This window comes from Phascolarctos cinereus, unplaced genomic scaffold (genome assembly GCF_003287225.1).
Source record: "Phascolarctos cinereus isolate Bilbo 61053 unplaced genomic scaffold, phaCin_HiC Scaffold_1;HRSCAF=81, whole genome shotgun sequence".
In the NCBI taxonomy this organism is placed as follows: domain Eukaryota; kingdom Metazoa; phylum Chordata; class Mammalia; order Diprotodontia; family Phascolarctidae; genus Phascolarctos; species Phascolarctos cinereus.
In genome coordinates, this window is record NW_027555514.1 from 200545069 (window position 1) to 200559194 (window position 14126).

Below are 14126 nucleotides of genomic sequence, written 5' to 3' on the forward strand. Positions count from 1 at the left end.
ATTAGGGCATAAAAACCTCACAATCCAATGCAGAAAAGCAGAAATATTAAATGAATCCTTTTAGGATCATGATGCAGTAAAAATTACATGTAATAAAGGGCCATGGAAAGATAGATAATAGGAAACTAAATAATCTAATCCTAAAAATGATTGGGGCAAACAACAAATCATGGAAATGATCAGTGACTTTATTCAGGAGAATGACAATAATGAGACAACATACCAAAACTTATGGGATGCAGTGAAAGCAGTTCTTAAGGGTTTATATCTCTAAATGCTTACATAAATAAAATAGAAAAAGAAGAGATCAGTGAATTGGGCATATAACTTAAAAAACTAGAAAAAGAACAAAATTGAAAATCCTTAATTAAATACCAAATTAGAAATACTGAAAACCAAAGAAGAAATTAATAAAATTGAAATTAAAAAAACTTGAAATAATAAATAACACTAAGAGTTGGCTTTATGAAAAAAACAATAAAATAGATAAACCTTTGGTTAGTTTAATTTAAAAAAAGAAAGAAGAAAACCAAATTACCAGTATCAAAAATGAAAAGGGTGAATCTACCACCAAGTAAGAGGAAATTAAAACAATAATTAGGAATTTTTTGCCCAACTATATGCCAACAAATTTGACAATCTTAGTGAAATGGATACATATTTACAAAAATATAAATTGCCCAGATTAACGGAAGAGGAAGTAAAATACTTAAATAATCCCATCTCAGAAAAATAAATTGAACAAGCCATTGATGAACTTCCTAGGAAAAAAATCTTCAGGGCCAGATGGATTTACATGCGAATTCTATCAAACATTTAAAGAACAATTAATTCCAATACTATATAGACTATTTGGGAAAATAGGTGAAGAAGGAGTCTTACCAAATTCTTTTTATGATACAAATATGGTGTGATTAAACCAGGAAGAGTCAAAAGAGAAAGAAAATTATAGACCAATTTCTCTAATGAATATAGATGCAAAATTTTAAAAAAATATAGCAAATAGATTGACAGCAACTTATCACAAGAATAATACACTATGACCAGGTAGGATTTATACCAGGAATGCAGGGTTGGTTCAATATTAGGAAAACTATCAGCATCAATTGAGCATATCAAACAAAACACACAAAATGATCATCTCAATAGATGCAGAAAAAGCTTTTGACAAAATACAACACCCATTCCTATTAAAAACACTAGAAAGCATAGGTATAAATGGAGTCTTCCTTAAAATAATAAATAGCATTATCTAAAACCTTCAGCAAGCATTATATGTAATGGGGACAGAAGCATTTCCAATAAGATCGGGTGAAACAAGGATGTCCATTATCACCACTGTTATTCAATATTGTACTGGAAACATTAGCTTTAGCAATAAGAGAAGAAAAAGAAATTGAAATTAGAATAGGCAAAGAAGAAACAAAGCTATCACTCTTTGCAGATGACATGATGATATACTTAGAGAATCAAGTAAAAAAACTACTTGAAATAATAAACAACTTTAGCAAAGTTGCAGGCTATAAAATAAAACATAAATCATGCATTTCTATATATTACCAACAAAGCCCAACAGCAAGAGATAGAAAGAAAATCCATTTAAACTTACTGTAGACATTATAAAATATTTAGGAGTCTACCTCTGAAACAAACCCAGGAACTCTATGAACACAATTACAAAACACTTTTCACACAAATAAAATCAGATCTAAATAATTGGAAAAACAGTTGCTCATGGGTAGGCTGAGCTAATATAATAAAAATGACAATCCTACCTAAGCTAATTTACTTATTCAGTGCCATACCAATCAAACTACCAAAAAATTATTTTATAGAGTTAGAAAAAATAATAACAAGATTCATTTGGAAAAAAAAGGTCCAGAATATCAAAGGAACTAATGAAAAGAAATGCAGGGGAAGGTGGCCTAGCAATTCCAGATCTTAAATTGTATTATAAAGCAGCAATCATCAAAACTGCTTGGTACTGGCTAAGAAATAGAGTGTGGATCAGTGGAATAGGTTAAATATGCAAGACAATAGACTATAGTAATCTATTATTTGATAAACCCAAAGACCCCAGCTTCTGGGATAAGAACCCACTCTTTGAAAAAAACTGCTGGGAAAACTGGAAAAGAGTATGGCAGAAACTAGGCATAGACCCAAATCTCACACCATATACCAAAATAAAGTCAAAAGGGGTTCATGACTTAGATATAAAGGCTGATAACTATAAGCAAACTGGGAGAAGAAAGAATAGTTTACCTATCAGATCTATGGAGAACAGAAGAATTCATGACCAAACAGGAGATAGAGAACATTATGAAAAGCAAAATGGATAATTTTGATTACATTAAATTGAAAAGTTTTTACAAACAAAGCCAATGCAACTAAGATTAGAAGGAAGGTAGAAAATTGGGAAAGAATTTTTACAACCAGTCTCTCTGATAAAGGCCTCATTTCTAAAATATAGAGAATTAAGACAAATTTATAAGAACACAAGCCATTCCCCAATTGATAAATGGTCAAAGGATATGAACAGACAGTTCTCAGATGAAGAAATTAAAGCCATCTATAGTCATATGAAAAAATGCTCTAAATCATATTGATTAGAGAAATGCAAATCAAAACAACTCTGAGATACCACATTGCACCTATCAGATTGGCCAACATGACAAAACAGGAAAATAATAAATGTTGGAGAAGATGTGGGGAAATTGGAACACTAATGCATTGTTGGTGGAGTTGTGAAATGATACGACCATCTTGAAGAACAATTTGGAACTATGCTCAAAGGGCTATAAAAATGTGCCTACCCTTTGACCCAACATTAGCACTTCTAGGCCTGTATCCTAAAGAGATTATACAAATGGGAAAAGGACCCACATGTACAAAAATATTTATAGCAGCTCTTTTTGTGGTGGCAAAGAATTGGAAATTGACGGGATGCCCATCAATTGGGGAATGGCTGAAGAAGTTGTGGTATATGAATGCAATGGAATACTATTGTGCTGTAAGAAATGATAAGCAGACAGACTTCAGAAAAACCTGGAAAGACTTGTATGATCTGATGCTGAGTGAAGTGAGCAGAACAAGGAGAACGTTATCCACAGTAACAGCCACGTTGTGCAATGACTGATATTGATAAACTTAACCTGTCTCAGCAATGCAAGGAACTAAGACATCTCCAAAGGCCTCATGACGAAAAATGCTATCCACATCCAAACAAAGAACTGTGGAATTTGAATGCAGATCAAAGCATACTATTTGCTGTTTTTTTTTCCTTCTGTTGTGTTTTGTTTTCTCCTTCTGGTAGTTCCTCCTATCGGTTCTAATTCTTACTTACAACATCACTAATGTGAAAATATGTTTAATAGGAATGTATATATGTATAGTCTATGTTAGATTGCATGCCATCTTGGGGAGGGAGGTGGGGAAGGAGGGGAGAAAAATTCCCTTGTTGATAAATCAAAATAAATTAATAAAAAAAAGAAGTGGCAAATTCCATCTCCTTTTTGCTCCTTTTTACAATGATGTATTTTTCTTTAACTTTCCTCCTCGAAACAGAACTAGTTCATCCCCTAGACTTTTTGTTTTTCTTATTTAACTCTCTAAATTCCCTTTGAAGGCATTAAGAGACACTGGTGTAAAAAGCCAGTCATTAGAGATTTCTATACACTTGCAAAGTCTCAGCAAGCCATAGCCCAAACAAGCTTTTTGGCTAGTTTGCACATTAAAACAATAACCAAACTTTTTGTTGTTGTTGTTGTTTTAAGGATGGAGGGGACATGGGCAGTTTGTAGGTAGTAGGGAAAAAGCCAATAGTTAGCAAGAGGTAAAATTTAGAGAGACAGTGAGGGCAGTATGCTGGAGGAGATGGGAAGGGTGATGGACTCAAGAGGACATGTGAAAGAGTTGTCCTCAACACAAAACTGTCTTTATGTGAGATAGAGTGAAGGAGGAATAAGTTGGGAAAGATGGATACCCAAGTAAGGTGAGAGGAGAAAGGGGAGCTCTCAGCCAATGCGTTAGCATTAATTTTTTTGGGGTGGCCAAATGATGTTAGAATATCACTAGATATAGTCATTAATGATTTGCACTTTGGTAATGAATCCATTTGTCAGTGGATAGTATTGCTTCATTTGGAATGTGGTATGGAAAGTTAGAAAAGTTTTCAAAAGATGTGGAACTACCTCAACACTTCTAAAAATGTGGATCCTGAAAAATTCCTCTTAGTATATAGAAGACAGAGAATGGTATTCTTGGATTGCCTGAGTTCATATTTAAACTTTTCCATAAGCCTTCCTGTGAATGTCTTAAAATGGCTTGGTTAATTATAAAACAGAATTGTAGGTATTAAAACTGGGATCATAATCACACCTCCAGGCAACTGTATTCTCTAAATTTTCTTTGAGAACAGACCCAGAGATGATAGATTATTTTTCTAAATTGACAGAGCTATTAAGTGCTAGGAAAGCGATTTTATTTCCTAGTGCAGTGTTAATTTTTCATTTAATTGATATGTGTATGTTATTTATACATAATATATACACGTAATTAGGTATGTATCAATATATGTAATTATGTATACTTGTATGTGTATGTCCCTTGTATATGCCTACTAGAACATATATGTAGTTTGAATATATGTGTGTATATACATACATACATACATACATATGTTAGAGTATATGTGGGAAGTAGAGCAAAGATGGCAGAGTACAGGCAGCAACCCATGTGAATTCTCCCAACACTTTTTTCCAAACAACTTTAAAATAACTCTTCAAATCAAATTTTGTAGTGACAGAGCCAACAGAAGGTCAAGTTGAGGTGTTTTTCTAGTGTAAGACAACTTAGGAGGTCAGCAGGAGAGGTCTGTGACAACCGGGTAGAAGCCAGCCTAATGTGCATCAGCTGCAGCAGCAGCAGCAGCTTCTGGAGCTCTCAGCTCAGAGACATTAAGGGGTAGGACAACTGGTCAGAAAAAGATTGCAGAGAACCTTTTGCTGACACTGGATGCAGCTAGTATGAATTGGCATCTCTATTGTCCATACCTAGTTTTGGGTTGTAATTCCAGGGCCAAGAGGAGTGCTTGTGGCTGCAGGGGAGCAATGGGCCCTTCTTGAGTAAAGACCAGAAGGTAGACCAGGAGAGCAGTGATCACATTTCTTACTGGATTACACCACCTTGGAATCACCAAAAACTTGCAGACCCCCCAGAACTAGCTGTGAAAACATCAGTATTAAAAAGCCTGAAACTTGGGACAGTGTTTTACTACCTCTAGGTGAGTGGAGCTCAACTTTCACATAAAGTTCAAAGTTAATAGGCTAAAAAAATAAGCAAGCAACCAAAAAAAAAGTTACTGTGGTGACAGGGAAGACCAAGCCATAAACTCAGAAGATGACAACAATGTGAAAGCAGCTACAAGCAAAACCTCAAAGAAAAATGCTAATTGGACACAAGCTCAAGAAGAATTCCTGAAAGAGTTGAAGAAAGAGGTAAGAGTGGTAGAAGAAAGACTGGGGAAAGAAATGAGAGTGATGCAAGACAGTTATGAAAAGAGAATAAACAGCTTGGTAAAAGAGACACACAAAAAATTTTAAAAAAAAAGAATTTGCCTCATGGAAAAGGAAGTGCAAAAATTCACTGAAGATGAGGTCTCCTTAAAAAACAGAATTGGCCAAATGTAAAAAGAGGCACAAAAGCTCACTGAAGAAAATAATTCCTTAAAAATTAGAATTTGGCAAGTGGAAGCTAATTGACTCTATATCAAGAAACAATAAAACAAAAGTCGAATGAATGAAAAAATAAAGGGGAATGTGAAATATCTCATTGGAAAAACAACTGACCTGGAAAATAGATCTAGGAGAGCTAATTTAATAATTATTGGACTACCCAAAAGGAATGGAGGACTTAGAATATAATGTTCTGGAAGGCAAAGGAGCTAGGATTACAACCAAAAATAACCCACTGAGCAAAACTTGAGTATTATCCCTCAGGGTAAAAAATAGATACTTAATGAAATAGAGAACTTTCAGGTATTCCCTATGAAAAGACCAGAGCAGAATAGAAAATTTGATGTTCAAATGCAAGATTCAGGAGAAGCATGAAAAGGTAAACAGGAAAGAGAAATCATAAGGAACTCAATAAAGTTAAACTTTTTACATGCCTATGTGGGAAGATCATACGTGTAGCTCCTCCTAAGAATTTGCTCATTATTAGGGCATTTAGAAGGATTCTGCTTAGACAGAAGGTACGAGTATGAGACAATTATATTGGAATGATCTGAAAAAAAAATGTAGGTGTGAGAAAGAGGGATGCACTGGGAGAAGAGGGAAGGGAGAGATGGAATTTTCTCACATAAAAAAGGCATGTAAGGAACAGCTTTTTCAAAAACATTGATTCTGAGGCACTCAACTTTCGTTATAGTCTGACTCTAACAGCCATACATTGCTACTAGAAAAACCATAGCTTTGATTATATGGACCTTTGTGAGCAAGATGCTGTCTGTTTTTCAATATGCTGTCCAGATTTGCAATAGCTTTCCTTCCAGGCAAGCATCTTTTAATTTCATGGCTGCAGTCACCATCTCCAGTGATCTTTGAGCCCAAGGATATAAAATCTGATGCTGCTTCCATTTCTCCTTCTATTTAATTTAAATAGGAATTTTGCCATAAGAAGCTCATGATCTGTCTCATCAGGTCTTATACAGAGCTTCTGACTGCGTAGACCTTCTTCACCTTCGACTGCAAAGTATATAATCAGTCTGATTTATATCTTGGTTATCTGGTGATGGCCAAGTGTAAAGTTGCCTTTAGGGTTGTTCAAAAGAGTATTTGCTGTGACCAGCAAGTTATCTTGACAAAACTCTGTTAGTTCCCACCCTGCTTCATTTTGTACTCCCAAGGCCAGATTTGCTTGTTGTTCCAATTATCTTTTGATTGATCCTGTGTTAGCATCCCTATCACCTATGATGAACGTGACATGTTTTTTGGTGTTATTTCTAGAAGATGTAGGTCTTCATAGGATTGATCAATTTTGGCCTCTTAGCCCCAGTAGTGGAAGCGTAGACTTGTCTGTAATTTTGAATGGTTTGTTTTGGAATTGAATGGGTATCATTTTGTCATTTTTGAGATTATTCCCAGTACTGGCTTTTCTCACTTTTTGTTGACTTATGAAGGTTACTCTGTTTTTTCTAAGAGATTCTTGTCCACAGTAGTATATATAATGATCACCTGAATTAAATTCACCCATTCCTGTTCATTTAAGTTCATTGAAACTGAAGATGTTGGGCGGAGCCAAGATGGCAGAGTGAAAGCAGTGACTTGCTTGAGCTCTTCCCCAAACCCCTCCAAATACTCATAAAAAATGGCTCTAAACAAATTCTGAAGCAGCAGAACCCACAAAAAGGCAGAGTGAAACAAATTTCCAGCCCAAGACAACCTGGATGATTGATCAGAAAGGTGTATCACGCCTGGCTGGGAGCGCAGTGTGGGCGCGCAGGCCACAGCAAACCTGGAGCAGGCCTCAGAGGACTGAATCGCAGGCAGCTGTGGAGGTTTCCAGACTTCTCAATCCACGTATGCCAAAGACAACTTAGAAGGTCAGTGGGAAAAGTCTGTTTCTGTCAGTAGTCAGAGAGGAAGGCGGGGTCTCGGCTCCATTCCCCAACAGCCTGGTGGGGGGGGGCAGCTGCTTCCCAAGCTTCCAGCCCACAGACTGAGGGGGAATCCAGTGGCTGATCAGAGAGGGACTGCAGGGATCTGTTTGCCAGTGCTGAGGCAGGAATCTCTTGCTTTGCCTGTGTGTGGATCTGGGTCACAGTTCTGGGCGGCAGTGCTGGAGTGAGGAGGAGTGCTGAGTGGAGGTTGTAGTGGCTGTGGAGAGGAATCCCACCTCACAGTTATGGGACAGAAAGGAATACTTGTGGTCATAGGCCAGGAAAGGAGTAAACACCTCGCCCCTTATCATACCACCCTGGAAGAACTGAAAATTTACAGGTCCCTATAGGTATCTCTGAAAACAGCTACACAAACCCCTGAAGCTTGGGACAGTACACTCTCCACATTGGAAACAGACTCTTACCTTAACAAGGAGTTTGAACTCAAAATATTGGCTGGGATTATGAGCAAGCAGCACAAAAAGAGTCAGACTGTATTATCTTACTTTGGTGAAAAAGAAGATCAAAATATACAACCAGAAGGAGACAACAAAATCAAAGCTCCTACATCCAAAGCCTCCAAGAAAAATATGAATCAGTCCCAGGCCTTGGAAGAGCTCAGAAGGGATTTTGAGAAGCAAGTAAGAGAAGTAGAGGAAAAACTGGGAAGAGAAATGAGAGTGATGCAAGAAAGTCATGAAAAACAAGTCAACAGTTTGCTAAAGGAGACCCAAAAAATACTGAAGAAAATAACACCTTAAAAAACAGCCTAACCCAAATGGCAAAAGAGGTCCAAAAAGCCAATGAGGAGAAGAATGCCCTAAAAAGAAAAATTGGCCAAATGGAAAAGGAAATCCAAAAGATTACTGAAGGAAATACTTCCTTAAAAATTAGAATAGAGCAATTGGAATACAATGACTTTATGAGAAATCAAGACACTGTAAAACAAATCCAAAAGAATGAAAAATTAGAAAACAATGTGAAACATCTCATTGGAAAAACAACTGACCTGGAAAATAGATCCAGGAGAGAGAATTTAAAAATTATTGGACTATCTGAAAGCCATGATCAAAAAAAGAGCCTAGACATCATCTTGCAAGAAATTATCAAGGAAAACTGCCCTGATATTTTAGAACCAGAGGGCAAAATAGAAATTGAAAGAATCCACAGATCTTCTCCTGAAAGAGATCCCCAAAGGAAAACTCCTAGGAATATTGTAGCCAAATTTCAGAGTTCCCAGGTCAAGGAGAAAATATTACAAGCTGCCAGAAGGAAACAATTCAAGTACTGTGGAAACACAATCAGGATAACACGATTTAGCAGCTTCTACATTAAGGGACCGGAGGGCATGGAATATAATATTCTGGAGGGCAAAGGAGATAGGATTACAACCAAGAATCACCTACCCAGCAAAACTGAGTATAATCCTTCAGAGGAAAAAATGGTCATTCAGTGAAATAGAGGACTTTCAAGCATTCCTGATGAAAAGACCAGAGCTGAACAGAAAATTTGACTTTCAAATACAGGACTCCAGTGGAACATGAAGAGGTAAACAGGAAAGAGAAATCATAAGAGACTTATTAAGATTGAACTGTTTACATTCCTGCATGGAAAGACGATATTTGTAACTCATGAGAACTTTGTCAGTATTAGGGTAGTTGAAGGAAAAAAATTGTATGTATGTATATATAGATAGATAGAGGACACAGGGTGAGTTGAAAATTAAGGCGTCATATCTGGAGAATAAAATTAAGGGATGAGAGAGGACGATACTCGGAGAAGAAAGGGAGAGATAGAATGGGGTAAGTTATCTCACCAAAAAAAAAAAACAGAAAAGAAAAGTCTCTCACAGTGGAGGGGAAACAGGGGAAGGTGAGAGGGAATGAGGGAATCTTATTCTCATAGGATTTGGCTTAAGGAGGAATAACATACACATTCAATTGGGTATGGAAGTCTGTCTTACCCTACAGGAAAATAGGGGGAGAAGGGGATAAGAGAGCAGGGGGGTGATAGAGAGGAGGGCAGATTTGGAAAGAGGGTAATCAGAAGCAAATACTTCTGAGGAGGGACAAGGTCAAAAGAAAGAATATAATAAATGGGAGGGCAGGACAGGATTAAGGGAAATAGAGTTAGTTTTTCACAACATGTCTACTAAGGAAGTGTTTTGCATAACTGCAACATGTACAACCTATATTGAGTTGTTTGCCTTTTCAGTGAGGGTGGATGGGGAGGGAGGAAGGGAGAAAATTTGGAACTCAAAGTTTTAAAAACACATGTTTTAAAAAAACATGTTTTCACCTGCAACTGGCAAATAAGAAATACAGGAAATGGGGTACAGAAGTCTATGCTGCCCTACAGGAATATAGAAGGGGAAGGGGATAAGAGAAGGGAGGGGGGAGAGATAGAAGAGAAGGCAGACCAGGGGAAGGGGTATTCAGAATGCATGCCATCTTGGGGTGGGGGGGAAGGGTGAGAAATTTGGAACTCAAAAACTTGTGGAAGTGAATATTGAAAACTAAAAATAAATAAATTTATATTAAAAAAAGGAAAAAAAAAGAAACTGAAGATGTTGCTCTTTAATCTTTCCAGTTTAGCTTGGCTCATAGATTCCAGGTTCCTGTGCAGTGATCTTTACAGCATTGGAGTTTGCTTTTGTCACTAGACACATTAAGTCCAAAATCCTTAATCTGGGATTCACATTCCTTCATCATTTGGTTCTCCCTTACCTAACTATTCTTCCCTCTATTCTTCAACATAGAGTTTGTCCAGTGATCCTCATTTCTGTGATGTGACGCTGAAACACTCTGCTCATTCCAGTCTTTGCCCCCTGTATTTCTACTTTAAATCCTACCACTTTGTAGGGCTCAGTTTAAATTCCTTTTCTTTCCTGATAGTTCCAGGCTATATTTATTTCTCTTTTCTCTAAACTGTTACTGTATTTACTGTTGATAACCTATAGTTTAATACTTTATGATATGTTTCCCTTCATCTGAAACTTCTTTCTCTCATATACTTTCTCTTTTAGTCTTCATAGGGACCTGGCTCCCCTCTGCCCCTATATCTGCTTTTTCTCCCTCACTGGCTATAGCATCTCTGACACCACCATCTCGTACCACCTCTTCTCTACTTCATTGGTTCTGGAGGGGAAATTGTAATATTCTTTGCTTTCCATCTTTATTTCCAGACTCTTCCTTTGTCACTTTTTACCCAGTAACCATTCCTTCTTTTAAGTGCAATTAAAATTTAAAATTTTTAAAAATGAAATTGAAAATTTTGCATATAATCAAAATTTTATCACTCTCAAATCATTCTTTTTCCTTTTTTAGTACCTACCTCAACATTTTCCTGTTTCCCAGCTCCTGCCTTTATTCTGAGGAACTTTAGTATTCATGTAGTTTTACCATCTAACTCCCCAACCTTCTGATACTCTTCAAGTTCCATGAGTACCACTTTCATTACACTTCAGACACACGTGGGAATAGTCACTGTTGAGCTTACCTTTACTCCCAGGTGTTTCACTTTACATACACTGACATTATACTGTCTTACCAAAACCTCCTATCATTATACTTCTTTTGTGTTTTTTTATACCTGTTCTTCATCCTTAATGAGACTTTGATTCTTTTTTTTTTTTAACAAGTTACTCTTTTTTTTTTGGCTAGGCAGTGGAGTTAAGTGATTTGCCCAAGGTCACACAGCTAGTAAGTGTTAAGTGTCTAAGGCCAGATTTGAACTCAGGTCATCCTGAATCCAGGGCTGGTGCTCTATCCACTGCGCCACCTAGCTGCTCCTGAGACTTTGGTTCTTTCGCTTCCACCTTTTTACATGTACATTCTCTTTAGCTCCTATATCCCTTGCCTCCCTTGTTCCATTTTCCATTTTTATTCACAAACTACTGAATGAAGCTAGAGAAAATCTCACACCTGTCTTGCCTGGTCCATTACAAATTCACATTATCCAATTTTAACTGGGTCTCGCTCTGAAGCAAGGCAGTTCTTTAATATCTCCCTGATTCCTTCAGTTCTCCCCACAGAAACTTCTAGATCTTTCTTTCCCTTCTGAAACCTCTACTTACCCAACCCCTTCTTTTACTGAAAAAATTAAGGCCGTCTGACACGAACTCACTCTTATGCCGTATCTCAAGACTCTTTTGACTCCTTTTCTCTAGTCTTTTTCTGCCAGAGGCATGTCTCTTCTTCTAAGGCCAGCCCTTCTACATATGTGTTTGATTCCTACCCTTTCTTAATCTTCTCCAGCAAATTATATTCTTAATAATTCCTTCTCTTTTGAATCTACAACCTTCCCCTATTTGCTTGTTCCTAATATACTGCTGTAAAACATGCCCAAATCTCCCCCATACTTAAAGAATCTTTATGACACCCTGTGACTCCCCTCTGACTCTCTTTCCCCCCGTTTTCATCCAAACACCATAATAATGTTTTCCATCCCTACTACCTCCACTTCTCCTTTCACTCCTCAGTCCTTTGCAACTGGAGTTCCGGCTCATCACTTAATTGAAACTGTTCTTTCAAAAAATTACCAGTGATCTCTTAATTGCCAAATTTGGTGGTCTTAATTCTAATTTTTTTTTTTGCCTTATCTGCTGTATTTGATATTGTTGACTACCCTCTCTTCCTGTATACCATTTGTGTTTTTATGACTTTCTTCTGTTTTGACCCCTGTTTGACCCGTCCTCAGTCTTATCTGACTCATTATCCACATCTTTTTCCCTAACTGTGAGTGTTCTCCCAGATTCTCTCCAAGGTCCTGTTCTCTTCTCTCCCTCTCTGTTCCCTCTCCCTCTATTTCCTTTCCCTCTCTGTCACACATTTCTCTTTTCTCTAAACTTTTACTGTATTTACTGTTTATATCCTATAGTTCGATACTTTTGATATGCTCCCCTTCACCTGGGTCTCCTTTTTTTCATGTAATTTCTACTCCTTTCTTCTCTCCCTTCCTTCCCCTCCTGCTTTCTCCTTTTCCTTCTTTTTCCTCTCCCCCAAATTACCTTGTATTTAACCTCTGTTTCTCTCTTCTCTCCCTCTCAACTTAGGAGCTTATTATGACTAGGGATTGTACTTAGTAGATGCTTAATAAATATTTATCGATTGATGCTATCTTAAATTGTTTAATTTGTGTGTGTCTTATCACTCCTAGGTTATAAAAACTGTGAATGCAGGGACCAATTTTTATGCATGTACAGAAATACATACATACTGTACTATTCCTACTGGAAATTTCTAATTCCTCTCCTACTAATGGTAGAGGCAAAAGAATTGTAAATGTGAGAAAGCAGCCATTAAATTGTCTCTCCTTATTGATCTTTTAGGAACTCCTTTCCAAGAAGAAATGAAGAAGAAAAATAACAGTATTTCAAATTTGGGGGATGAGGAGCATAAAGACGTTGAAGGTATGTTTGTTTTTTTAATTCCATCCTATTTAGCAGCAGAACCTAGGTTACAGAATCAAGGTAAGGTTACTTACATAATAGTTTTTCAAGTTGTTGCTGTCCTCAAAAGTGCATTCTTTTTATATTGACTTTTTAAAAAAATTTAGATGTGAAATAAATGTGAAATTGAGATCACATCAGTGTTCTTATTATTAGGTGAAGAAAATAGAGTGTGTCCTCATTCCATTGTCATTCCATATGAAGAAGCTGATAGATGCCCAATATGTCTTTCCTGCATGTTAGAGAAGGAAGTTGGTTTTCCTGAAAACTGTAATCATATCTTCTGCATTACCTGTATTCTTAAATGGGCAGAGGTAAGTCTGAGAGAAAAGCTAAAACCCTGAATGCTCTAATATTAATCAAAGTTATTAATTAGTTAGACAATTGTTCTCTTGGTATTAATTTGTTTTAAAAAGTAATTTTATTTTTGTTAATGCTTTTGAAGTAGGTCTGTCTATTTGTAAAAATAAACTACATATTGTAAAAAGTTTCTGAATATCGGTCAGATATTTACATTCACAAAAGGAGATGCTGCGTTTCAGGTTTTTTTTTCCCCCAGCTTCATTGTTTGAATATGATTTTTCATTTCCTTCAAATTGTCTTTTGCTCTCAAAACTTTTAATTTTTTTGATTAATTGTGGAACTGTTTATACAGACCTGGATATTTCATCTGATGAAAGTATAGTAAAATTGTCTTATAGTATATGCTTAACTGACACTTTTAGCAAAGTATATAAAAATAAAATAAAATTAAAAAAATAAAGTATATAAAACTTATAGTTTTAAAAATACTTTCCATTACATTATTTTATCTGTTTCAACAGTTTCTGAGGTTGGCACAGTAGGTATTGTTGTAGCCATTTTACAGATGAGAAAACTGAGGTTCAGAGTAGTTAAATGTCTTTTCTAAGTACGCACAGTTAGAAGATAGGATTGTTCCAGGGTCTTTTGCTTCCTGTTTTCATCATTCATTTCATCATTCTGTTAATCAGAAAAGCGTTCACTAAGTACTTACTATGT

The 14126-nt window shown here is 36.5% G+C and overlaps 1 protein-coding gene across 4 annotated transcripts in view; it reads left to right on the forward strand.

Moving 5' to 3' along the window:
* The window catches only part of SCAF11 (SR-related CTD associated factor 11), a 94316-nt gene that overhangs the window by 25691 nt on the left and 54499 nt on the right, over window positions 1-14126 (forward strand). For all 4 annotated transcript variants that reach the window (XM_020973688.2, XM_020973689.2, XM_078156458.1 and 1 more), the window contains 2 exons: window positions 12987-13067; window positions 13263-13420. In XM_020973688.2, the coding sequence (XP_020829347.1) occupies window positions 12987-13067; window positions 13263-13420 (239 nt within the window). The remainder of the gene's footprint in view (window positions 1-12986; window positions 13068-13262; window positions 13421-14126) is intronic.